The 26,593-nt window shown below is 38.7% G+C and overlaps 1 protein-coding gene across 2 annotated transcripts in view; it reads right to left on the minus strand.

The window, feature by feature from the left end:
* Positions 1-9,053: 9,053 nt before the first annotated feature.
* The window catches only part of DCLK1 (doublecortin like kinase 1), a gene marked incomplete at both ends in the record, with an annotated part of 222,557 nt that continues 205,017 nt past the window's right edge, over positions 9,054-26,593 (minus strand). The window contains 3 exons of one of the 2 annotated variants that reach the window (XM_079534603.1): positions 9,161-9,218; positions 18,485-18,558; positions 24,209-24,322. In XM_079534603.1, the coding sequence (XP_079390729.1) occupies positions 9,161-9,218; positions 18,485-18,558; positions 24,209-24,322 (246 nt within the window). Of the gene's footprint in view, positions 9,219-18,484; positions 18,559-24,208; positions 24,323-26,593 lie in introns of both variants that reach the window. The other variant, XM_079534602.1, reaches the window with a different exon arrangement.

Genomic DNA, 26,593 nt, shown 5'->3' on the forward strand with positions numbered 1-26,593 from the left:
TATTTGTAGCTTTTACAGTCCAGCATTTGCTGATAATGTATGAAGTATGAAATTAAATCAACTGTCAGACCAAATGAAAAAATACACTATGCAATACATTATCCTCTGGATTTTTTTTTTTTTTTTTTTTTTATTTTAATTATTGTATTTCTTCGTTCACCTGCTAATTCCCCAAATCCAGCCACTTACAATGAATCTTCCAGTCAGTAGTGGGATTTAGCAGGGCTCCACTGTAAAACAGCATTCACATTTCACTTGAGAACTGGAAACCTGTAGTGTCGAAGGGCACCAGGCACAAAAGCTGTCAGTCCACAACTATATTTGATTTCCATATGCTTACCCAAGCTCACCTCCTGTGCTGGGAAATCAACACACGATGTGCTAATTTTTTGAATAGTTGCTTGTCTTTCTCTCTTTCTCTCTTACTCTCTTTCTCTCTTCCTCTTTCTCTTTTCCTCTTTCTCTTTTCCTTTCTTTTCCTTTTCCTTCTCCTTCTCCCTTTTTTTTTTTTTTTTTTTTTTTTAAATCATGCTTATCAAGGCTCAGATGGCTTCTCAGAGGTTTATGTGGGATCACTGGGATGTGGCCGCATGACTAATTTTTTAAAGCCCATGCACAGCCCCTCAGGAATGCAGCCGGACGTAAGTCCTGAGCGGCTTGATTGTGATGACTGAATTGAAATACATTGTGGTGCTTCTCTGCTCAAGAAACATGAGCTCATTAGAAGTTGAGACTATAGCTGAAGTATTAAGTGATTTGTCATTTTCTGGTTTTTATTACCATTTTAGAGCAAATATTTTACATAAAATTAAGCACTCTCTTAAAAACTCAGCACATAAATTAAGGCGATAATGTCGGATCCCATTTCTGCTCATTTGCATGTATTAGCATAAATGGCAGGACTTGAAAAATGCTCTTTGGTTTCCCCCTTGAATTTTGCAGCAATACATACCTTTTAGAGAACACGTAATTAGTATACTGGAAAACTAAAGATTCATCTACGTCACTCAAACCACACTTCAATTCAAAAATCCCTTATTTTATCATAGAAATGGATTTTTTTCTAAATCAAAATCACTCCAAAACTTGTTCAAAAGCACAAGTTCTGTAGATAGCTTTTTGGCATGCATGAGAAAAGTGCTATTTAATTTCACACTCAACTAATCCTTTAACAATTTTCTTTCAGGCAGAATATAAGAGGTTGTTATTAATTCCTTAATAAAATAAAAAATAAGTTATAGCTGGTATGTCTTTAACCTTGGACCAGCTTGAGTAATTTTTTTCCCCTCAGATAAGACAGAGAAGATCAGCACAAATGGCAAGTGATAAATTGGCCTCTGGGAATTACCTGGGAGTCCCCCTCCTCCTTTCTCTCTGGCAATGCCTTCCCTGAACCACTTCTGTTTTTAACATCAGTTTGATTCCTCCCATCTCTGAACCACCAGTGACAGAAGTTGTCAAGGTCTGATGATCCCCACCTTAAGTTTTAACTCCCAATTACGATGAAGTAATTTAACAAAGAATTTCATGAAGACTACACCAAGCTGAGACACCCATTCGTCAGGAGTTCAGTCTGTGTCTTAAAGGCTTATTTGCTTTTTCTGGATTTGCTGAAAAGAAAAAAAACCTTTCACTCCCCTTTCTAAGATGCAGCACCAGCAATTCCATTTTACATTCAATCAATTTCATCTATATCTTCCAAACCATCCTCTTTTTCATTTGTCAAAGAATCATCATAGAACCGCTTGTGTTGGAAGGGACATTTCTATCAAACCTCAGAATCTCACTATATCACAGACACCCAATAGCTGTTGGCATCCTGATAAAAAAAATTAAAAGAAAAAATGAAGAAGTGCTGTTATTCAAAGATGACTTCATATAGGGCAGTTCTCTTGTTAGCAGATGCTGAAGATGAACATTGCTGGCTCCTAATGGGGAGATACCCAGGTAAAAAGAATTCATTACATCTGAATGGCAATGGTGGTAGCAGTAGTAGTAACAGATGTAACAGTACTTTCAGATCATCTTGAGAGTAGCTCTGGACAAGTGAGCTCGGCTTCTTTTTTACCACCACTCTTTTTTCTCCAGGCACTTGTAATTAATATTGTATGAATAACTCTCATCACTAGCTTTACCTACAACCTGTTAGGAATGTAGAAATACAAGGTTTCTTCTGGGTTTCTGAGTCCAAGCTCTTCCTACAATAGGAAACACACTCTAGGTTATATAAGAAACACCTCAAGAAGAAAGTTTCTCATACACAGACCAAGTTCCACTTGAAAATTAATTGGTGTTTCCTGACTCCAACACTCCTATCAGAAAAAAATGCTCAAAAATCTGTTTGATCAGTTAATCAGAAGCCATCTTCCAAATGCCAGTCTAAATTCATCATGGTTCATTTCTATCCACATGCTTTTTGCCCCAGCTCGGTCATTTAGCACAAGCAATAATTTTATCTGTCCTGACATTCACTTGTGTCATGACAGAATGTGCAGGAGTGTTGGAGATGTGGGTAGATCATTTTGTATGTCCCCGGTACCTGAGCAGGTGAATGTCAAAAAAATGGCCAAACCCTGACCAAGGCCCCTCCAGGTCGGTCACTAGGGAGGGTTAGGCAGGCATCCCTTTCCCTTGCCACAGCCACAGAAATCTGCAGGTAATACAAAGCGCAGCCTCTTTATGGCAACTCCATTTTTATTGAAGGTGTTTGGCATGGGCTATCCAGGTATATATGCAGACAAGTATAAAATCCATAGACATCAGTTTTTGAAAGCTGTTATTTCCAAAAAGGAACCGTTACGGGAGAAGCATGCTGTGGGATCTGTATTAAAAATAATAATAATAATAATTTACAGTTGCTTTTTGGACACCTAATTTCTCCAGCAGCCCCTATGCAACAAAACTTCAAACAGCCACACACGGTCTCATTTAGTGAATCTACAAGGAAGAGGTCTGCATTATGTTTGCTAAAAGATCTAGGATTTCAATTCCAGCTGCTGCTGGGTGTTCTTGATTTGTATATTAATTATGCCTGTTTGTAGCTGTAAATTTGCTTCAGATTAGCAGCCCATTGGCTCTGCGCAGGGATTCATTATACTAAGTGGCTTTTTGCACTTTCCTAGTTTTCAAATGATTCCATATTTCTGCTTTCCAAGACGCTTTGAATACCTTTCTCATTCAGTGAGAGTTTTCAATCCTTATTCAGACAATTATTTTTTTTCCCTTAAGAGAAAACATGCTCGTTTGGCTCTTCTCTCCAGACACTTCTATCTGGTGGCACACCAGCTTTGTCCATGGTGCTGCTCTCAAGCACAGGACGAAGTGCTTCCTCTCCCAAGGTTACAGAGAAATGCAGTCAATTCACTTTTGCTACACAGAATGCCTTACGCCATGGGCTTCAGGAATTATACAAGTCTCCATGGGATGCATATGCAGTCCCACTACCCTGCTGACTCTAAATGCTCGTCACGTTGGAATAAAACCGTCCCACATGTGGAACATTTTTGCTCTTGATAACCGAGTTTTCTCCCTGCATTTCAAAATGCCCAAAAGTTCTGAGCTGTCAGCTTTGTAGTTAAGGCCTGCGAGATATGCTTGGAAATGAACCACGTTTGTAATCGGCTGCATAAATCGGCCTTTGTTTAAGGTGCTCCGACTGGTGTCTGCGTGGGAATGTTTGTGTGCAGTTAGGATATAAATGTCAATGGGGTCAAGCCGATTTCCCTCATATTTTAGGAAAAGAACCATTCTGAGCTGAAAAATTGTATGCCAAGTTTCTGCCCGAAGCCAATTTTTACGATCAAATTAAAAACCTTTGAGAATAAGAGGTTATAATGGAAATACTAACACAGCCTTAGCCATGGCAGCACTGGCAGGCACTGCAACAATATCAGGAAAGCTCTCCCTGCCCACAGTCTAAACTAAATAAAAAAGATGTCATTTTCTAACATACACCCCAGGCTAGCAAATAACAATGATTTAATGTACTTGCCCTATAGTAATATAGTACTGCTGCAAACCTCTAAGCCTATTTTTCTTTCTTTTTTTTTTTTTTTAAATTCTTTTTAAACATATATGCCCCATAGGGAAAGGATTGTAATTTAGCTCTTATTTGTGGATATATCACTTTCATTTCAACAATTCTTGAAAGCCTTCCTGCTGTCACACAGTGCTGTATGCAAGCATCCAACTGAATAAAGACCCACCAGGCTTTTTCAGGAGTTTATTCACAGGTTTGGCCCTGCTTATTGTAGTACGCACCACATTTAAATTAGATGAGGGCTACTGTAAAGCGATAACATTGTCAATGACTGGAATCTCACTTTCCCCTCTAACAGTCTGAAGCAAATAAATGTATTGGTTGTTCATTAACAAGTAAACAGTTTCTGCTACAATGTCAAGGAAAAAGAATGTGTTCATTAATATGAACGATCTTCATCTACAAAGATGATTTACACAATGCATGTTCATGAGATAGGTTTTCCCCTAACTAGTACACTACCAAATGGAAAAGCCGATTCTTAGGACTTCCTTGAAATTACAATATTGTTTGCTTACCAATAAGAACGACAGTCTCAGTCACCTATGCCACCATTGTAAGCACTATAGTAAGTACTTAAAAAAGAGAGATTTCCGGAATCACTTGTGGAATTAATAAAATTGATAACTACAGACTTACACTGCATCAATGATACATATTATTCCTGTGATAAGTTAAGCTAAAAATAAGATTAATTTGGTTATAGAAATTCCTTAAACAACAACACTGAAATTATTTCAAACTTGAAAATTTTCAAGAATTCTCTGAAAAAATCTGCAAACACTGGCTAAAAAAGCAAAGCAGTTTGGATACACCAATGTAATCAGCATGCCTTGTGCTTTTCTGTTAACCCTCTGAGTATAGGTGTAGTACTCTGGATTTTTTGTACATTAATTCTATGAAAATTATAACTGACAGAAATATTAATTTATGTGTTGCGACTGAATGAATCACGTTCTAAATATATTTGAGCTAGCCACTTCACCAAGTAAGAGATTCATCCATCCTAGAATTGTAACTGTACACTAGAGAAGCCAGTCTCCGGCAACTATAAGGGAAGCTGAGATAATTGCCTTAGATTAGATACGTAACTCTTAGATGGATGCATCTAGATGAGATGAAACCCATCTCAGGACCATTTAACTGTGCTATCACCTATCACCTACCCATCGCTACATTTTCACATCAAAGTTTGCTTACCACATGCAAGCTCACTAGAATATTGCACTTAGGTTGGAGATCGTGTTATCCCCACTTACACTTAATTGAGAGGAATTAAGCCGGAAGCGACCCTGTTCTATTCTGTAAATACTAAGATCAGCCTGACAGGCACCTCTGGAGACCAGATATTAGATGACTTGAATTGGTCTGTGGAAAAGCTTCTCCCTTTCTCCTTGGTGATAGATGGGGCCTACCACGATGGCCATCCGTCTCAGCTAACTACATTGGCTTGGCAGGAAGAAAGTGGCCTTGTATTCATAGTAAGCACTTAAAAAATTATTTTTAGCAATGCCTTACATTAATTCAAAAGGAAAATGAAGAAAGAGGTCAGGAAGATCAGTATGTACTACAGTAAAATGAATGTGGTGTGCTATATGCTCTCTCAGATCATCACATTAGAAATAGTCTGTTGTCTTTAATTCCTTTTTTTAAACGGTGTTTCAAGTATTTTTGGGGGCACGTAGTCTGTTCTTACTTGCTCCCAGGAATTCAGACATTAGAAAAGAAATGGGGCAGATGCTAACGTGCAAGCCTGAAAAATTATTTCCACAAAGCCAAACATATATATACATGTATATGGTTATGTTTAAAATATGTGAATATATTCAAAACCACCATGGAAACTCATTTTAAAACAGTTTTCAGATTCAGATACTTTTCCTTGAAACCTGCAAAGAGGCTATCAGCAATTTGAAACTCAATATGTTACAGACCTAAAAATAACTTAAATGTTTTTATAGTTATGTTCATAAAACATAAGCCAAAAATCAGAAACATGTAAGATGCTGGGGATGAGTAGTGATTTCAGGATCTAGGATTATTTTCACATACAATTTAAGTAGTGCAAGATGGTGTAAGATGAAGGAGCCAAACATCTTATTTTAATGATAAGCCTGTATTTTAAAGCAAGGCAAAGGTGATAGGAAACTCCCAGGTGGGTTTTGAGTAATATTTTTCATGCTAAAGTTGAAATGTATATATATATTTTTTCTTCTGACCTCCCTCTCTAATTAAGAAGAATGGCCATTGGCCTTTGCTTTAAGGCTGCCAAATTTTCCCAACAGTCAAAAAGCATGTGGTATTAATGGACACTTTCTTGTTACCAAGTGTATGCCTTGCATTTACATGGTTGAGTTGCATCTATTCTGAAGGGATGGCTGTACTACAATGTAGGAAGGGCGATGCAGGCAAAACATGTGCCAGATCCTTATCTGCTATAATTTGATGTAGGTAAGTAAGTGGCACAAGAGAGAATTTATTTTGGCTGAGCGTTTGGTGCCATGAACAAAAAATATCTCCCCTACCCAAATGTTATTAAAATACAGCCATTGACATCACAGTGACAGTGATGACAGTGTGTTCTGTGTAGCAAGGGACTTCACAGGGACTCTAGGATTGGATAAGCATGGTCAAGGATGAGTCCTTTCCCATATGCAGCCTTCCCAAATCCTAAAACTTGAGGACTTTCGCATGGCAGTTCCTTTATCCTTTCAATTCTTGCCTCTGTGAAATTCTCCTGCAAGACAGGACTCTACTGCCTTGTCTGCAAGACAGACTCCTACTTGATTCACCTAGGTTAATAACTTGAGTTCCAGTTAGAGTGACTGAGGCCATGCATATGCACAATATGCATATGGATGTATATTCAGAAATCAGGCTCCTAAAGTGAAATTTGTTCTATTAAACTTAATAATCTTGAGTTTGGTGTCTGATGTGAGCTCCTGCCAATGGTTCCTTCTACAGTCAAAGAAGTGAGATCAATAGATGTATCAAAACATGAGTCCTTCCTAAAATGTGTGCCACAAGAGATGAGATGAATCAAACCTGAAAATGCTCATTTCTGTACTACCAAGAAAGTCAGGAAATCTAACTTAGACTAAATGTCTCACTTCTAGTTTAACACTGGCTGAAGCTAATTGCTGTGTATGAAATATTTGTACCATTTGTGTGAAAATTCACAAGATGAAAATCCTATATTCAAAATCTTCAAAGCTTTTAACATATAAATTTTTTTATGACTGAAACAATGAAAGATGCATTTTAAAAGATGGGGAACAATTCCAGTGTTTCTTAAAATGTGGTTCACCTGATACTTCCATCTGGAAACGCAGTAGAACATTACACCAGATTCAACAAGGTGCAGGTACACATTCAGTGCCACAACTGCTTGTAGTGATAGCTCCATGGGCAAACACAACTCAGAACAGAAACTGCACTGTGGGCAACTTGCCCTGTTCCTCCAAACTTTATTTATACTTCCCAGCAAGATCAGCAAAGTCTGCACATCTTTTTGGGCAGCATACTGATATTTCCATTTGTATGATACTAAATACAAAGAGACAATGAAAGAGAGAAAAAAGAGGGGGGAAGACAGAGAAAACCACATTTTTATGACTTTTTAAAAACACCATGACAAAATTTTGTATTTAGATGGGAAAGCATCAAATATTGCTGATTTTATATGGGTAAAAAGTGAAAGTATAACTTTAATAACGTTATCTTTCATTTTAGAATAGGATTCTGGAAGCTGCATTTTCTATTCTAATGAAATTTTGAGTGAATTTATAATCACTTTTTTTCTTTCAAATTACAACATTTGAAGCAAAAGTCTACAAAGTACAATATCTCTGTGGAAGCCAACTTTACAATAATGGTTAAAGAAAATGCCGCAATGATTGTTGAGGTTTTAACAAACCAAAAATATGTATATTCTGTGTAAATGCCCATTTTATTGAATATTACAAATAGAAATGTGAGTTATTTTTAGTTTCTCCACTCTAAGACAAAAACTTTCACTAATACAGGTTAGGCTTTACATATATATTAAATGACTTTATTTTCCCCAATTCAGAAATATTCTAGCTGTTTTAAGGGTAATTCTCAATTTTAATATTTAAATTTCACCACAGTATTAGCTGTGGCTATCTATGGGATAACCAGGTCATGCTGAATGGAAGGATGTCTGTACACTTTTTGAACAGGACCTTCTCAACTACATCACTACTTACTTTACATGACAGAATATGTTCTCAAGCCACTTCCCAAGACTCTGCATTGTCACTGGCAAAAATGATAGGGAAGCAACCCTCCGTGGCCATCATCATGTCATCTGCTGTAAACTCTAAGGCTGCCTTAAACTTAATTTCCCAACTTAAACTTGAACTTAATTTTGATCCTGCTTAAACTTAATTTTGATCCTGCATGATATCCTCCAACAACAGTCATTTTCTACGGAAGCATAATGCAAGTTTAGAATGAGCTGCTGTGGAAGATACTATTTGTTTCACTATATTTTTGTTTTTAAAGCCCATATTTGTAGCCCCTAAGCGATAGTGTGTTTGGTACTATTTTGGCCCAAAGCTAGCAAGGAACTTTAGGGTACTATAAAAGGTATGTGCGTATAAAAGCAAAAAAGCCAGAATAAAGCCCTAATGTGGGCTGTCAAGATTTAAGTTGATTCTTTACTCAGAGGGTTAACATGTGCTAAAATTACATACTGCAGTTCCTAACTTCACTGATGAAAACATTCACTGCTTCTATCTTGAAATAAAAAAAGCAAAATAGCCTTAACCCTTTGAGGATAATATTAGCAGCAAGTTACAATCTAAACAGAGAACATGTATTTCAATTAATTAGGAAATAATTCTTACAAAGGTTCTGTAAGCACCTTTTTCTATTCCACTATCTCAGCGGTTAGTGCTGGACAGATTGGATGTGATCACCTCACACGGGTCTGAAGGATTTTCAGGGTCTCAAAGGGTTAAAGCCAAGACTTTTGAGTAAAAGTGTTTTATTAAAAGGGTGAGTTAGGTGAGCGAACAGTCTCGGATGAACTTGGTGAATAGTCTTCCGATTCGGAGTTGAGTTCAGGTGGAGCCTGCTGTGCCTTGTAACGTCCCCTCACATCCTGGTTGCGTCTTCGTCGGAAAACCTGCCTCTCCTTATCAAGAGCGGTGGTCTGGCAGGGGCATAAAATGAGAATAAATGAAATTAGGCTGTGTGTGAAATGCAAAGCTAATGAAAACCATGAGTTTTTATGTGGCCCGCAAATACCAGGGATAATAAGTGTTCAGACCAAATTAAACCTGTTCTGTTTCAGTCAAGTCTGAAAGGTTTAGCCCACAACATGGCTAAACACTTTAAAAAGTGCATTTCCCAAACCTTAAGAGGTAGTCTGACATCATCAAGCAGATACAGTACCATATATATGGATGCCATATGTTCTACTTCTGGATGCTATTAATTTCATATTTTAGTAGATTCAAGTTTCAAGCCAAATACCAACTGACCTTCCCCCCACCCTTCTCTAAGTATAAATCTATTTCTATAGGTGAGGCAGAGATGTATGTTTGTCTTTGATTTGACCTAATGAAGGTTGATACACACTCACCCATGTTCAAGTCAGTGCAATTGGCTATCAGAGATGGATTGGGATGAAGTTGTCAGACAAGAGAGGAAAAACAAACACTGAGGGGAGCTAGCCCAGCTCTTTCACACCTCTTCATGCTACTCAATGGATGTTCTTAGGAAGAACGCTAAAGAGCTCTGGTGGAAGAATCCATTTAGCCTGTTTATCCTGCCTCCTCCCGTTAACCAGGATCTATCAAATTAAATAGTCATCAGACTTTATCAAGAATCCAAATATGAATGGGGAGATCCAGAAAAAGAGGAGACAGAATGTTTATTTGATAAGCTCTAATTTTTGGATTAGTTTCTGCCACTTGTTGAGAGTATGGTTCTTAATATGATGGCTGTAACTTCAAATCACATCCCTTCTGCTTTGTCTGTCACATTCACAAGGTGAAGCTGCAACCCAGTAAGGGCAGTTCAAGCCTGGCCAATGATTTCAAACTAGGGGTGTTTTTTTTTCTGTTTTCCTGAAATCACTAATAATACAAGTTCACCAGGATGGCCTTGATTCAGCAAGAGCGTTTTGACACATAGTTAACTGCTTTCTGAGGCAGGGCTATCTTCTTGAAACATGGCCCGTGTTTTTGGGGAAAAAGGTAAAAAAAGGGAAAAGGCAGATGAGATTACCCAGAAAACACAAAAACATTTGGTAATTACACTGGAGGAAAGGATAATGTTGAGAATTGAATAGGTTTAACTCCTTGTAAATTCTCTTCCCTAGCATGAAAATTTCAGTCTGAAAGAATGTAACCAAAAGGTTATTCTGCTTTGAAGGATTTATTGTTTTCTCTTGAGATATACATGACTGATTTCTCTAGAAAATGTACCAGTTATACTTTGGGCCTCATAGGGGAGCAGAGATGCATTTCTAGCCAATATACTCTTGAAATCAAAATGAAAAAGAAATCCATCATACAGGTGCAGAATAGCATTATAGCCATCCATGCTCTAAAATAATGCAATCAGCATTCAATAATGATGTAATAGAGACAGAAAGATGGACGAGAGTACAGAACTACTAGAGCAAATGGATTTAGTTAGGCTAAATTGCTGAACTATTTCTGAGTCCAGAACCTACACAGCACTACTTTAAGGGGGTAAAATAGTTACCTTTCCTAAGTTCATCCCTCTATTTTAAATAATTGCTAAAAAATGCAACACTTACAATCTGCTGAAAATTTCTTTGTTTACTGCTAATCTCTTGGATAAGAGCACTCATTAGTATTTTCAATGTCTTTAATGTTTCTCGGCCTTGAACCAATTCAGTTTTTGATTATTTTTTTAATGTGAAACAGCAGAATACCTAGATCATTTACACACAGTGAATATACCATATACTGTGTGAAAATTGAAAAGAATGGCATATATTACCATTCTATAAAATACAGATTTCCATTTAAAAGATTTTTTTATGCTTACAGGAAATAAGCATTTATTTAAAGTTTAAGCCACATCACATCATGCTGCGGTAACGGATACTCTCCTCCAAGAAGGTTAAACATTTCTGGTCAAATAAATAAAAAATAGTTGTATTGAATTCAAAATTTAGTTTTAAAGTCTGGTATAGGAAAATGGTAAATGTATATGTAAAAAGTGAAAGCATTTGAAATTAGAAGTAATTAGAAATAATTAAAATTAGAATAAAGTTACAGACAAGTGAATACTCTTGAATAAAAGGTTCTTTTTAAAGTTTAGCCTGGGATGTTTCTTCTTTTTTTAAAGGACACAATCATTAAACTGCAAAACTAGTTAGACAATTAAATACCAAGACATTATTTTAAAGATGTCTTCAAAAGTAAAACCCAAGATGCTGCTTTTCTGCTATTGTTAAGGAAGCTTTGGAGGCTATTTGTCTAAATATATGTAAGGCACTTCTTTCCTCAATAACCAAAAGCAAGTGAAAATCCCTGATTGTTCCATCTAATCCAGCACCTATACGCTACAGTTTGTAGTACCAAGCATTTCTGATTGCTTAACTCTTCAGAAATTCCCTGTGATATTTTTGAGACAACATTTTTCTTCACATTTTTACCAGAAGTCTTACCCTGAATGGGTTCTGACTGGCCTTTATCCAGAAGGCCATCCATGCCTGCAGACTCCATGGCATTATGTGTTCCCTCTCCTGGTATGCGAGACATTCAGAGCCTTCCTCACCCAACAGGCTTATCAAATAAAGATGTATGAGGTCACTGAGCCAAAGAAGGGACTATTGATCAGGTAAAAGCAAAACTACATAGACCATATTCTAACATTTAGGGTTTCTAACATTTAGGGTTTCACACGTCAGAACCACAGAACGCGGTCAGTCCTGGACATGCACAGAGCAGTCACTGTTCCCTCTGGACTTGCAAGATAGGGTTTGTTCCACCCAACGTTATGGTGACATTTTGCACTTCTGGCATTTGTTACGCTACCATACTGTATAGCATTCGGCATTTGGCACAAAGGTGGTTTTTCATCTGATGATGTCAGTTACTTTTTGCCTCTGAAAATTTTAAAATATGAAAGATCAGTGCATTGCAATGCAGGGAAGATACAATATACGCTGGTGTACTGACTGCATGTGTTTTATAATGCAGCTCTCACCTCCTGTACCCTGTTGTCCATGTGGCACATTCAAAAAATCAGCATTTTCACTATTATTGCTATTTTTGTAACAAAGACCTCTTATATGTATTGCCTTGATTTAAATGATTTATTATTTCATGTACTATTCACTGTTGGATGGCTCGCCGGGGCATGAATTGGTCCATTACGGATTTTCAGGGCATTTCTTCTTTAAGCTCCTCTTTCAATAAATAATAAGAGGATCTGAAGTGCACTTATGCTTCACAGGGTTGCGAAGCCCAGATTTTCATTATCACATTTTGACATTTTTTCTCCCAGCTTGAGGTGAGAGAGTGAGAACTTTGAGCACTATATGATAGTAATGGCAACTAAAATGTTAGTGTAGTGTTCTTATTTGAGCTATGCAGCTGTCCTCTTACAATCCATATGAGGAAATGTAGAGCTTCTTATCCAGGAGCAGATAAGGATTGCCTTTAATAGTTTGGTGCTGATGGGTCTGAAGCACTTCATTAAGCACTAATGTATTTTGCATCAACGTTTAGTAATCCTGACACCCAGTACCAAATGGTTAACAGGCTATTTTCCTTTTTTTTTTCTTTCTTTCTTTTTTTTTTTTTTTTTTTTAAATGCATTTAATTTGAAGTAAAATGGTGTTATTTTAAAATCATCACTACTCTCATCTAAATACTGTGGGACAGCTAGTGTTTTTCCAGGATGTTACCATTGGGAGCATCTTTTTCCTGACCTCTAACTCAAGATGTTGCAGGACTCCCGAGCCATGCAAATTCTTTTCTTCTTGGAAAAGGTTGAAGTCTGTTTATGGACAGACATTCAAAAACGGCATCTGCTTTGATACACGTGTGGGATTTGCAGAGGAAGGCACCTTATTTTAGTTGCGGGATGATATTTTCTGTCAGATCAGTAATTACTGAAGCAACTGCTTTTTATGGACGCAAGCAGTGATTGTTTTTCTTTTCGCTTGTCTTAATTTACTGCTGGCCACCAAATATAGATATACATTCATTTCATTAATAAAAGAACATTATTGTTGCATTTTGCCTCCTAGCCCATACATTATTCATAAAGGCTAGGAGACGGAACTGGGGATGCAGCTGTTCATGCATTAATCTGAGAACCATTCCCTTCACTTGCTTTCATTCTGCACGAACATATTTGCAATTTGTCTGCAATTTTTGTGATGCTTTGTTAGCGAGTGAAATTAAATGGACATATGTATTGCAACATTGGTCTTTATCTTCCAGTGCATTCTTCTATACACACGTAGGTGTGTGCATGTATTTAAATGTTCACGCCTGGATAATTTTACCTTATTTCCTTAAGCTTTTGGCTAGTGACCTCCATATACTGAGATATGTAACGGCAGATTTCCCTGCTGTAAAAATGACCATTAAGTGATAGCAGCAACTTTTACAATGCAAGGGCACAAGGCCACACCAGGCAGCCTTTCAGTATGCCTTTTTTCTATTGTTTTCCATTGGCTTCTTGGTTATATATATATACATATATATATACATATATATATATATACATCCATACATGTACGATAGATTCATGATTCCAGACACTTCTTGGAGAGTGCTTCAAACTTTGCAATGCACCTCAGTCCAGGAGTGAAAGACGCATTTATTTGTAGCCCCTCAGGCACAAGCCATAACTAAGTCAAGTTACATGGTGATTTGGAGACGTGCAAATGACCACATCGAGGGGACAAATCCGTCGAGTGGATTTGAACTTAAACCTCCAAATGCAAAAGGCCGGTGCTTCAGTGCACCATGTAACCTCTGGCATGGAATTTTGCTTACATGAAAAGAAAAAAGAAAGAAAACCAAATCAATTTGATGTATGCTTCTTACTGTAGTGGTGAGTGAATACCATGATAAGTATCCCACACATATAACTGCTGAATTCATATTGCTATATTTAAGTTCGTGTTTACTCTTTGACATTCCCCCTTTTTGGAGGCACGATTCCTCAGCTGGTTTCAATTACGTGGAAGAGACCTAGGGCCAAGTTGTTTGCATGGGTGAATTTTATTTCTAGTTTGTAAATCAGTTGTGGTTTTCTTAGTCACAGATCAGGAGAAGAGTTTTTAAAGGAGTTTAGATGTTTGTCTGTTTTCACTAGTATTAAGTTTACAGAGGGTTTTACTGCATTAAAAATGGCACTTTAGAGACAGCAAGCCTAATCCCAACTACTCTGCCCACTGTCAAGACATTTGCTTTTAACTTTTGACTTGAAAGTGTATTGTATCCACTCGAGACAGGTGTAAGTAACTTGACAGATGCAAAGTATCGGGAATTAGGAACCAAGAACAGACTGGAATGAGGGATTTTCAAACAAGCTATTCAGATACTTTTCAAAATGGGACGGTGAGAACTGTATTTTAAAAATCCAGTATTTTATGAATTCACATCTACAGGATTGATGGCTTCATTACACACAGAATGTAACCGGTCTCCTTGCTACTGTCATTACATAGATAAAATTATTAATGACTTTCCCATACTTTGACTTTCCTGAGTTTTATTTTGCTCTCTTAGGTTTTATATAGTGTATGTGGATATATTAAAAATAATATATAAAAGTCTTTTATATACTCACATTTTATACTAATACTTCACATTAGGTACACCCGCACTGGTGTTCCCTTGATATTTACAAGCAGTCCAGACAAGGCAGAAAATTTAGGTCGTTTGGTCAGTAACAGATTAAAACATTAATATTCCGACATAAACCTGAACTGATAAGGAAACACAGGCAGGGTGAAAGAAAACGTTGGTGAGTTATTCAAAGTATGGCCTTCAAAATGCTGCCACTGGTAGGAAAACTGGTAAGGCAGCTGAAGAAGGCTGTGTTCAGGACGCTGCAACACCTGGGGCTAAGGGGAAGTAAGGCTTGAAATACTTTCACCTTTAACATTCTAGTTTAGACACAAAAAGGCCAAAAAGTCTGAGCTACATGAAGTGTTAGAAGTCTCTGTTAAGTAGATTTTAAAGAAAAGCTCCTCGTAAGAAAGGAAATCTAGATATTTCAAAAGGACAATCAGGTGCCATACTTTCTATGTGGATTTTTTGTAGACACTGTTGCTAAATTCCAAAAGAAGCAAAATTATCAAAGTTAAATGCATGGCTTGTAATCCTTTTACAAAGTGATCTATTAGCAAATGGGCGGACTTGAAAGGAAAAAAAGAAATCCCAAACATAATTCCTCTGCTCAGAGATGAGAAGGGAGTAATAAATACTTGCTGTCTTTGACTTTACATTGGTAATTTGGGATGAATGAACACGGGAATGCAGCACCGGCATTAGCCAACACCACCAAGCTGCCTTTCCTGGCTATCAAGAATAAACACCTCAGCCTATTCTATCATCTTTGAGTCTGAATGATTTTACTGATTTGGCCCTTATATTTTTTGTGTTCCTTGTATTGAAAGGTTTTCTAGGCATATCTCATACTGGCTACAACTACTATTGGCCACAGTGTTTGTTAAATTTAAGTACCTTCAGAAAGTCCCATCACTTAAAAACACTTGAACATTTTGCCTTCCTGACAGGGAATAAAGCAGGATGTAAAATGAGCAGTTGGAATATTAGGATTTAGAGGCACTATGAATAGGAAAAAGTCTTTTAAGCTGAGAAAGGAAAAGGTTTTCTGGTTGACTGAAGGAGGAAAGAGTGCCTTTTAAAAACATATTTTAGAAGACTTGCTAGGAACTAGGGATGATCAAAGGAGTGGGAAAGAAATGAATATTTTAATACTAACAAAGGAAGAATTACATTTTCCTCGGACCTGCTTTCATTTTTCTCCATACTTGTGAATTCAGGTTAATTTTCACGGGCCTGTGACAAATTAACTGTTTTATAGATGGGAGTTGATGAACCTTTCATATGCTCTACATTTGTGCTTGCAGTTACCCCTAAAAAGTAAACAATTGTTAAACCAAAATGCTTTTATTTATACTACAATGCTGGTCACTACAGCAGTCGCTGGTTTCTTGGAGATGAAAAGGAACAGATACAGAACAGGGCTTGTTCCGAGCTACTCCTGTTGTAGCATTTCCTAATTACGCCTATGAGCCCTGCTCTCCCAATTTGGCTTTGCACACTAGGTGCACTGTTTAGAAAGCACTAATTATAAACATTGTTGTTACTGCCCCCAGCTGGAAAACAGAGCAGTTTATGTATGAATAAGGGAGATTATCGCCCATCTGCTCCAGCCCATTATTCAGGGATATGTCAGTTTGCATGCTGATGGCAGCCATTACTACTGCTTTAGTCAAATGGCTTTATATTTTTTTAATACATATATAAGCATTTATTTATTTACCACGTTGCAGAATAGGAGTCTTTTCCCTTTACCTCCCAAACATACATATGGTTTGTTTCAAAATCTGGGCCAAGCAATTAAACTGAGTCAAGGCCAATCTGAGAAGAGACTTCCCCACTTCTGGTTCTCTGCTTCCCCTGAAGACAGATCTTTAAGAAGTTTTTTTCTTTTCTTTTCTTTTTTTTTTTTCTCTTCTTTTTTTGAGGGGTGTTAAAAGTAGCAAAGCAAGAAAATAAAAGGATTTTATCCTTTTAAGCTGATCATAGTAGCAGTTAACCTCTTGGAGGACAGATCAGTGATAAAGCTGCTGTGTTTTCCTCTGTTTTACAGAGGAGGCATTAAATCCGCAGCTGTCTAACAAAGTCCTGCTTGACACAGAATGCCATCCTTCCTTAGGAAGAGGAAAGTACTCCCAATACTCTCACCAATACCTATCTAGAGAGGGGCACTCAGGACCCCTTCTGCAGGGAAAACCCACACTGTGCAGCTGCTGTGCTGCTGCCTCCTCTGTCTGCTGCTACAGGACGAGAGGCAGCAAAGCGTGACGCCAAGGGACAAACAGACAAAGCATGGTTTGCTATTTATGTTTTGCAGGTTGCTGTAGGTTTATGGCCATGAACACAAGTGCCATGGGTTAGAATTACAGGCACTGCTATATGCTTGGAGGGGAAACATTTCTCAGTTCCTGCTAGCCCAAATTTAACTGATGGATAGGAACTACTTTTCCACTTCTTGGATGAAAAGTAGGATTTTCTTTCTTTCCCCAGAACATCCATATCACAATCTCCTTAATCCTCAGTGTGTGCTCAGGGAACTGCTAGGTTTGAAGGAAACCGTGCTGCAGTCCAACCGACCCATGCAGGCAGTGAAATGATCCGAGGGCGGGATTCTGCCGCACTGGGAACACTCGCAGCGACCGTCTCTGCTGTTTCTCAAATGTGGTTAATTCGCTGTTTTTTTCCCCGAATACCTCACAGATGAGTCTTTAAAGGCAGCATTAGAAAACACAAGAAACTTATAAAAATCTCGTTAGCTATCAAAACCCAGCTCTTATGAGTAATAATGAGGAAAGAAGCCAGCGAATAACCACTGGATGGGAACGGCAGAGCTCTGATTGATGGAGGAGGTGTGGGCCTGGGGTGGGCTATGGGAACAGGACCCTCCTCGCCCCGCTCCAGCACAGCCCCCCACCCCGAGCCCCCCGTCCCCATTCGGGATAAGCCAGCTCACACAACCCTGGCACAGTTACACAATGAGGAAAAATATATTCGGAAGACTCATGCAATATTTAAAAAAAAAAAAAAAAAACTGAAAGAAAAAGAAATAGGCATCGGAAAGGTTTTAAAAAACAAAATAGAAAGAATGCATCATTAGAAACACAAGCTTACCAGCACATACAATGCATTGTATTTCATTGAACTTGGGAGAGTTTCTAAGTGCTCTGCTCTCTAAATGCATTGTTCCATCTAAGGTAAGGATTGTGTTCGGTGGGTTTAAAATGACAGTATATAGCCCCACGTCTCCGTGGGGAAGGAGGAGGATATATGCTGAGAGCCTGTTGCTGCTCCTGGTGCTTAGAAGTGGGGACGCAGATGCAATAGGGGTGCACACTTCAGCATATCAGGGTTGTCTATATACACTGTCCTTTTAACTAGGAGGGAATTGGTACTGAGCATGTGCAATGGAGAGAAAGCTGGCGATGTGGGTGTGAGGGATGGGTGAGGAGAGGGAATGAGGGGGTGTGGCATCTCAATCAGGATTCAAACGAAACCGATAAAGCAGCATATGGACCGGAGAACAAATCAAAAAGCATGTTTATCCACTGGAGGAACTGGTGAATGGAGACTGCCAGCACGTTGCCATGGAAACACTGACTGTGGGAGCTGCACCAGCGCATACCTTATCCAATACATTCCTGGTTGTTGGTAGTAGTCCAAAGACCCTGATCTCTTGATGGTAAACCCGTGGTCCAGCTGAGCAGAGAGAAATGGGGCAACTCAGTGGATCAGCATTAGGCTAAAGAACTCAGACTCCAGAGCAAGCGTCCCTGCTTAGTGTAACAGTTACTGCGTTTCAGAAGGCACTTAGCTAACATCCTACAGCTAGTGCTAGAAAGAGAAAGAAAAAAGTAAAGAAAGAAAAGGAAAAAACACTAACTCTAGAGCCTGTCCTCCTAAATCAGAAGCCAATTTATTCAGGCTAAAACGGAGTTTGCAAAATAGGTTACTTAATGCATAATGCACTCATGTAAAAGTCTGACCAATATCTTGTTACCTCCGAAGACAGAAGTGCCCCTTTAAGTTGCACATAACAGTAATGGAAAATTATCTTTTGCAATTAAATGGAGTGGCTTAATAATTTACAAAAATGCAGTGCAACCATCACAGGGAGCGGGCTAGACAGACTGCACCAGGCTTAAATTAGAGTGCTTCATAATCATGGAATGTGCAAAGATGAAAAGAATCAGGTTTTGATACCCCATCAATCACAGTAATTCATTTCTAAAAATGCGTTAACCTTGGAGAGGGCTCCTCGGAGCCATGAATAGCATTGTTTGTCATTCCAGCTTACACCTCATGCTCAAAAAGATAACAGTACGGAACTATTAGGTTCAAAATTGCACCAATTAAAGTCAAAATGGAAATGAACTTAACGTCGTGTCCAGAAAAGTGTGATTCTGATATTATTTTGGGAGTAGAGATCTCTGAAGTTTGTTTTATCGCTAGCAGAATAATGTGCATGGGAACAAAGAAAAGAGGCTGTTTTCTCTGACCCTCCTGTGCTGCACGGCATTCGGCCGAGGCATCATTTAGCAGAGTAAAAAAAGGATTTTAGGGGAAATGTCTTGAGAGAGACGCTGCCCACTTTGAAACAGGGAGCTGCGATGCTTTTCATGTTTTGCCCCATGAAGAGAAAAGGTCATTTTGTGCTCCGCTAAGAGCGTGGCATGCATTTCCACGCTGGTAACAGTTTCTGATTCTAAATTCAGGAAAGCAGTTTGACACATTTCTGGTTACAAACTCCTCAAAGGGTAGCAAGGAGATATTGGTAATTTTTTCTTGATGACTTTATTGCGAATGTTGAATTTGATAATTAAATCCTTTTTGTTAAAACAATGCCTGTTTCATCTTATTTAGAATGAGTTAAAGGACGTTTCCTGTTTAAAAACATCAGAACCCTGTAGCTGTGGTTTATTTTCTGTCTGCTTACCTACGCTGGTCTGCTATTGCCATCTACTGGCTGCATGGCATACTGCCTACAGAATGCACAAAAGGGACTTGGCTTAAAAAGCAGATCAAAACGACCGCTCTAAAATCCAATGGCTAAAAAGATAGGCGAGACCGGGGGAGTTAGCTGTCTGGGAAGAGCTCGAACAGTTTAGTCAGTGTGGAAATTATTCCAGAGAAAAAAAACAAAAAACAAAACAGTGATACAGAACGAGCCCAAAACAACACAAACAAACAATAGGAAGTGACATTCAAGTCACAGGTTCATCTCTAAGCCAAGCAAAACTAACAGGCTGGACTTGGCTTCTCTTCCACATCAGCCAAGAAATCCCCCTGCTAAGAATGCCATCTGCAAGGTTTCATTTTGCTTGATGCTCAGCAGCAGGCACAGCACTGACACACTGCTGCCCTCCCCTCGGCAGATGCAAGAGCCCTGGGTTGGCTGAGAGCTGCACCGACTTCCCAGACAGCTCTTTTCTGTCCTACTCCACTCCTCTGAGTCTCCAGATGGAATTTATTCCCATTGCCAAGACAGAGACCTCAAACAACCTTAACGTCACATTATCAGTAATTTTTTCCTCTGCCTTAATGATGGCCAAAATACAAGCACAGAAGTGACAACATACAGGCAAAGCTTTAACAGTTCAGACAGGAACGCAAACTGAACGAAGCTTAGTTAATATACAGAGTTAATGGCACACCTCTAGATTGTAGAAGTGCTCTTAAAAAATAATTTTGGCTCTCGACTGCTTTAGACACCTCCATTAAAACTGAGAGTGTCCAGTCACAGGATGTTGTTTGGGAAATGTGGGATAACATCCTTGGTGAATTGAACAAGCAATTTTATCCTCAATTTTCTAAAAGGCTATTTACTAAAGGCCCATTTTTACATTTTTACCACAGTGTCTTTATAAACACTGTCATAGCTCTACAAAAGACTATTCCTATTGGAAAGCTGTAGGAGAAACCCGATCCTGCAATCCTTTTGGCACACAATTGGTGGTAACGTGGTAGTTCTGACACAGACCAAAGGGGAGCACGCCTGGCAGCCTGTATTCCACACTGACCAGACGTTAATGCTTACAGCAAGAATAGTGTAACTATAGTGATCTTTCTCCCATACACCCTCCCATCAGCAAGCAGTGGTTTTCAGGGATTTGTTAACTATATTGCTGTTCTGAAAGCTGGCTTTCCAATTAAAATTTTGCTGGCAAAGCTATGTTGGTTTAAGGGATCTTTTTCCCCAACTGACATAGTTATGCTGGCAGAACTTTTAATGATTAATGTATGAACAGAAAAAATCTTTTTGCCCGTGTAGTTAATTTTGTTTGAGAAATCATCTCCTGTTCCACCAGCAGAGGAACTTTGCTAGGCATGCACAGCACGTTCATCCTAGTAGTGTCCACCCTGACAAATCCTTTCAAATGGGGAAAAGCTTAAAGTCTGGACACATGTGTGAGAAGTTGATGAGACTGCCCTGAGCAGTCAGAGATAACTTTTACTGAGGATTACTACATCAACAGGGCAAACATAAACCTGAGCAAAAGGAGGCCGTACAATGTACTTGGATGCTGCTGAAGAAAGCAGTAACCAGAGTATATGTATGTAAAACACATATGGCTTCACTTTCTCTTCAAAAAGCTGACCACAAACAGATCCTTACGAGTATAATTTTCATATCAGATCAATATGAACTTAGTTTTCATGTTCAAGTTTTAATTGGTGCATGTGATAAATACTGCTTGAGATCTCTGAGGTGTGTTACTTCTTAACACAAAGGAAAACAGGCTTTATATGTAGCATTATATCAGTGTGAGGACAAATTTAGAGCTAAGTACCACAGATTAGCTATCTCTGTACACAAATAGAGGTATAAAAACTCAAAATAATGCTAACACTTGTAACTGTTCGGTAATCTATGTAAATATATGCACATATTAACACATTTTCACAAACACACAGACACAGATGTGTTACATAATATATAGATTGCCACTATATATTATATACACAAGCACTCTCTTGAAAAGTTACAATAAACATATAGGCAGGCACAATAAAACAATATTTTTGTAGAAAATACACTTAGTGAAAGTTTTTAGAGCTGAACAGTATGTTGCAGCATCTGTATATGCTTGAAAATTCGAAATGTAGAGCAGGCTTAGTTAATAAGATTTACTTTCATGATATTTGATATTGCACAGTTAAAAGGCAGATTCCCAAATGTAAAGCCCTAGTGACATGCATGTCAAATGTGTATTACATACATTTTCAAACAACAGAAACAGCAATTAAAGGTTTTGTTGTTTTGCTTTTGCCTAACTAACTGAATTAGCTTTGTAGAAAATAAATGTGATTTATTCTTATAATCATCTAGCTTTTCTTCACTAACAAAACACTAAAAAGGTCTGCCCTTCCCCATCTCTTCCAAAATTTTAGAAAGTAGTTGACACAACCTAATCAAACCACATTTTGTATTTGGTAAAAATACTCAAAATATTTCTGCTTTATAGGCCAAGTTGCAGGATTCATCATGCTAGAGTATCATGTTCACCCATAAAGATGATGACTTAAAATAATTTGTTAAATTTCCAAACACTAAAAAAGAAATAAAAGCCATTAAAATATAAATTAGCAAACACTATTTTTCTGATTTATAATGCTTTGCAGTGGCAAGATTCACTACAGTGCGTTTTTCATTACTCAGCTATCAAACTGCTGTAAACAATTCCTTAGCAGAGCAATTGGGGCAAAGAAACAAAATAAAAGACGATTGTGGGGCAACTAAACAAATAAAGTAGGCGACAAATGGATGAGGACAGAGGCATCATTTCTTGCTTCTAAGCTTTGAAGTCATTAGCATGGAGGGTCTGAGCAGTAATTCTCATGGACAAGCGTGCTGGCAGTCCATTCGAAAGGAACAAGGTTTCAGCTAGTCTATACAGAACATACCTGCAGTTCAGATGAGCAATGGGTATGTGATGTTTTAGTTGTGGGAGAGCTGTTGCAGTATTATTGCTTAAAAATGAAAATAATAATAATAAAAAAGCTGACTATGTTAGCTGATGACTGAGAAAATCCAAGAAAAGCATGAGGAACAACTTGCTTCCATGTTGAGGAAATTTAGGGTTGGAAAGAGTAAAGAAAAATATGAGAGAGGCACAGCTTGAAATTTTAAGTACTTATACCAAGAAACTTTGAGAGAGTACCCATTCTGCTGTACAAACAGTTCACACCTGTGAGCCAGATTGCATGCGCTGAACTAAGTTTACTTCATGCTGATTTAACTCACCACTGGAGGGGCTGAGCTGAGAAACATGAAAGTGGAAACAGTACAAGAAAGTGTACATGTGCACTCACACCACCTGCAATTCATGGAAGCTGGGAATGAACACTGAGTAATTTGATATGGGAATGGTTATGCTTAATGTGTCACTTAATTTTAGTGACCGTTCGGAGCATTGACATTGCCATGAGTAATAAAGAAAAGCTTACAGACACAGGCAGATGTATCAAAAATGTAAAGGATGTGCACTATTTAATGGTATTAGTATGAATAATCTTGTAAAACACTGAATATATTCTGTGTGCATATATCTCTAATGCACATGTTTATCTCTAGACAAAAAATACAAACATATGTGATGTATGCTATGCTGAGGATGCCATCAAAACTTCAGTAAAGCTGGGCAAAAGTTTGGTCAGCTTAGCTTCAGAAGCTCCAACACATTATAACCTGGAACATCCAAACCGCAGCTGCAGTGACAGAAGGCAGCAAGGAGCTCTATTAACTCTCTATCCAATTATGTCCTTCTGTCTGGAGGGAAGCAACCTGCAATCTGCATGTAGTTTTGGCATGGAACAGTACTGTGTTGATGCTCAGCTAAATATGCAGTGGCTAGACTAGAATCAACTCCAAAGGTAGCATTTTTCAGCAAGAAGTGAGTCATTATAGCTCTCTTTGATGTTTTCAAAGAAGAGAAGCTAAGGTTGCCATATGGGTTCGCTGTTACAGTTTTGAAGTAATTTCCATTCATTGTAAAGTGCTGCTGTCCTGCTACAACTTCTGTGCTGCCTCAATCCATGTGATGATTCTGCTGCCAAGTAAAATGCCATGGTCCCATAGTTCAAATACTGAATCTACATGCATCAATGTTAGGTACAACAACCTTCCGACAAAATGTGAAAGTGTGCATACTGTTGTATCTCCTAGGGCTATTAAATAACAATGTGACTCACAAGGAGAATCAGTGGCAGAATACCAAATTATGTTTATATTAATAGTTAGAGCTACCTAAACTGATCCTCTCTGGTTTCTTTTGGTGGCATGCCCTAAACACACACAGTCTTGAGGGCACATATTTAAGTGTTTCAGCTGTGTATTTCAGATGCTTACTGCTATGACAGAAACTCCAGCTGCTGTGCTGTTCGGTTTAGGGCCTGTGTTGAAATGCTTCTTTATCTTCCCAGCTACTGATAGCTGATGTTCGTTCTCTGGAAGGCCATCATCCTGTGAAGAAACAAAGTAAAACAAAACTTCAGAGAGAAAAGGCAAAATAAAGGAATTGTCAGGTGATTCTGACAGCACCTCCCAATACAGAAAAGAAATGTTATAAAACTATTGAGTCAGTCATTGTCTCAGATCAATGTAAAGTATTTACAGGATGAGCATCCTGTTATGTAACAAACCAGCCTGTCTCTTCTTCTTTACAAAACATCTTTCTCACAAGCTTTAGGTTAATCTAATTAATAATGATCATTAAATATTTTATTATTCTTTCTACTAGGTTTTGACTACCACTGACTGGTTACTCGTAGGTGCATCAAAGCATGATAAGCTCAGGCCTGTTCATTCTTCTATTTACTCCTCAAATGTGTTTAAAGATAGTGAACTTAAACACAGAAAGAACCCAAGAGATTACAGAAACCAGAAGTTTCTGGCTTGGTGGGACACAAAGAAAGATTTCTTAATGCCCTGTGAAACATCAAGCTCAGAAGTGCTGTGTTTTGACTTAAATTCAGTCTTTTGATACATGAAAAGAAGGAAAAAATTCTGTAACAATGTGAAGGGAAGATTTTAAATCTTGAGAGAGCTTGATATCGGCACGCACTGGGGATTTGTCAAAATCTAACCTCAGACAAGGAACATTAGGAAAAATTTCTCACAGTAAGAGTGGTGAGGCATTGGAACAGACTGCCCAGGGAGGTGATGGAGTTATTGGTCCTGGAAGACTTCAAGAAACGTGGAGATGTGGTACTGAGGGACATGGTTAGTGGGCAATACTGGTGGGAGGTGGACAGTTGGCATAGGTGATCTTAGAGGTCTTTTCCAACCTTAATGATTCTGTGATTCTATGATTTCCAGAATCCCTGTGAAATACCAAGTTCAGGAGTGATTTGACTAAATTCTACCCCTTAATACAAGAAAAAAAGGAAGATTTACTGTAGCAGTGTGAGGGGAAGACTTTAAATCTTGAGAAAGTTTGATACAAGCATGCACCGGTTATTTGTCAAAATCTAGCCTGAGACAAGGCACTTTCTAAGCTCTGCCTATGGCATCCCCAGCCAGCCACAGCCTAAGTGCACATGGGAATTATTTTAGCAGCCATCAAGGTGACATGCTGAGGGACTGTGGGTTGGGTGAGAGCTCCAGCTGTGGCTCAGTGAGCCCCAGGGAGAGGCAATACAGGCAGAGTGGAAACTGAGACATGCCCTAGCCCAGGCCTGTGGTGCAAGTGAGGCCAGGCCTTCATGAACATCAGGATGTACCACTGAGGCATGACCCACACCATGGGTTGGTTTAGGGCATCTAGTATGCATCTTCCTGCACAGGCAGAAAAGCGGGGGAGGGCTGAAGCCAGCTGTGGTGGCCTTGTTTTCCTTGCCAAAACACACATTTTATCAACTTGAGCAAAAATGAGGGAAAAGTGAGCAGAGGGCTACAGGGCCAAGCTGAGGCTGCCATGTTCTGCTGCCGTGTGCATCAGCTGCGTGAGGGACCTAGCCCAGAAGCTGGGCACCATGCTCCCAGACAACAGCTGAGAGCTCCTGCTCCTGGAATACCCATCTGCTGTCCTCCACATGGAAGCACAACCCTAGAAAAAAGAAAGGAGTGTGCAGTTTGCCCAAATCAGCAGGTTGAATTGAAGCCCAAAGAAGGAGCTTTTTAGAAATGGCAGACAAGGCCTGTGTGACTGATTGAGCAGGGAAGAGGGAACCAGCAGGAGTGGCAGCTGAAAAAGCCATGGCTGATGAGAACTCTACGAAGCAGAATAAGAAGGATTTCAGGCAACTATACACAGAATATGCAGGATATCAGGTGTCTGCCCATTCATGGATCTGATATCCATCCATGGATCTGATATCCCTCCACTACTGCTTCATAGATGCAGCTATCAGCAGCTTAGAAAATTCTTGGAAGTCCACTTAAAGCGCAATTCTACCAAGGTACATAGAAATGAGAGACAAGATCAGAACACAGAGAGATTTCAGACTTCTTTTTTCTGCCTCTACAGTGACTCTGAGTGCTCTTAAAGAGTTACACAATCACTGCAGTAAATCACCATCCCTGCGAGCACATGGGAACTTTAGGGAGGTTGGTTTGCGTTTGTAATTTATTTAGTTTGGGGAGTTTGTGTTTAGAGATCCCTCACTCACCTCTTAACAAAATGTTTCAGCTGGAGAAATATGGTCAAGTGCACACAGCTGCAAAACAAAACAATGCAACCCAGTAGCTGATAATTGTCCAGCACTGGGGAGTTTTGGCTTGGTGCATATGAGC

Source organism: Tetrao urogallus (assembly GCF_951394365.1).
Source record: "Tetrao urogallus genome assembly, chromosome: 1".
Lineage (NCBI taxonomy): Eukaryota > Metazoa > Chordata > Aves > Galliformes > Phasianidae > Tetrao > Tetrao urogallus.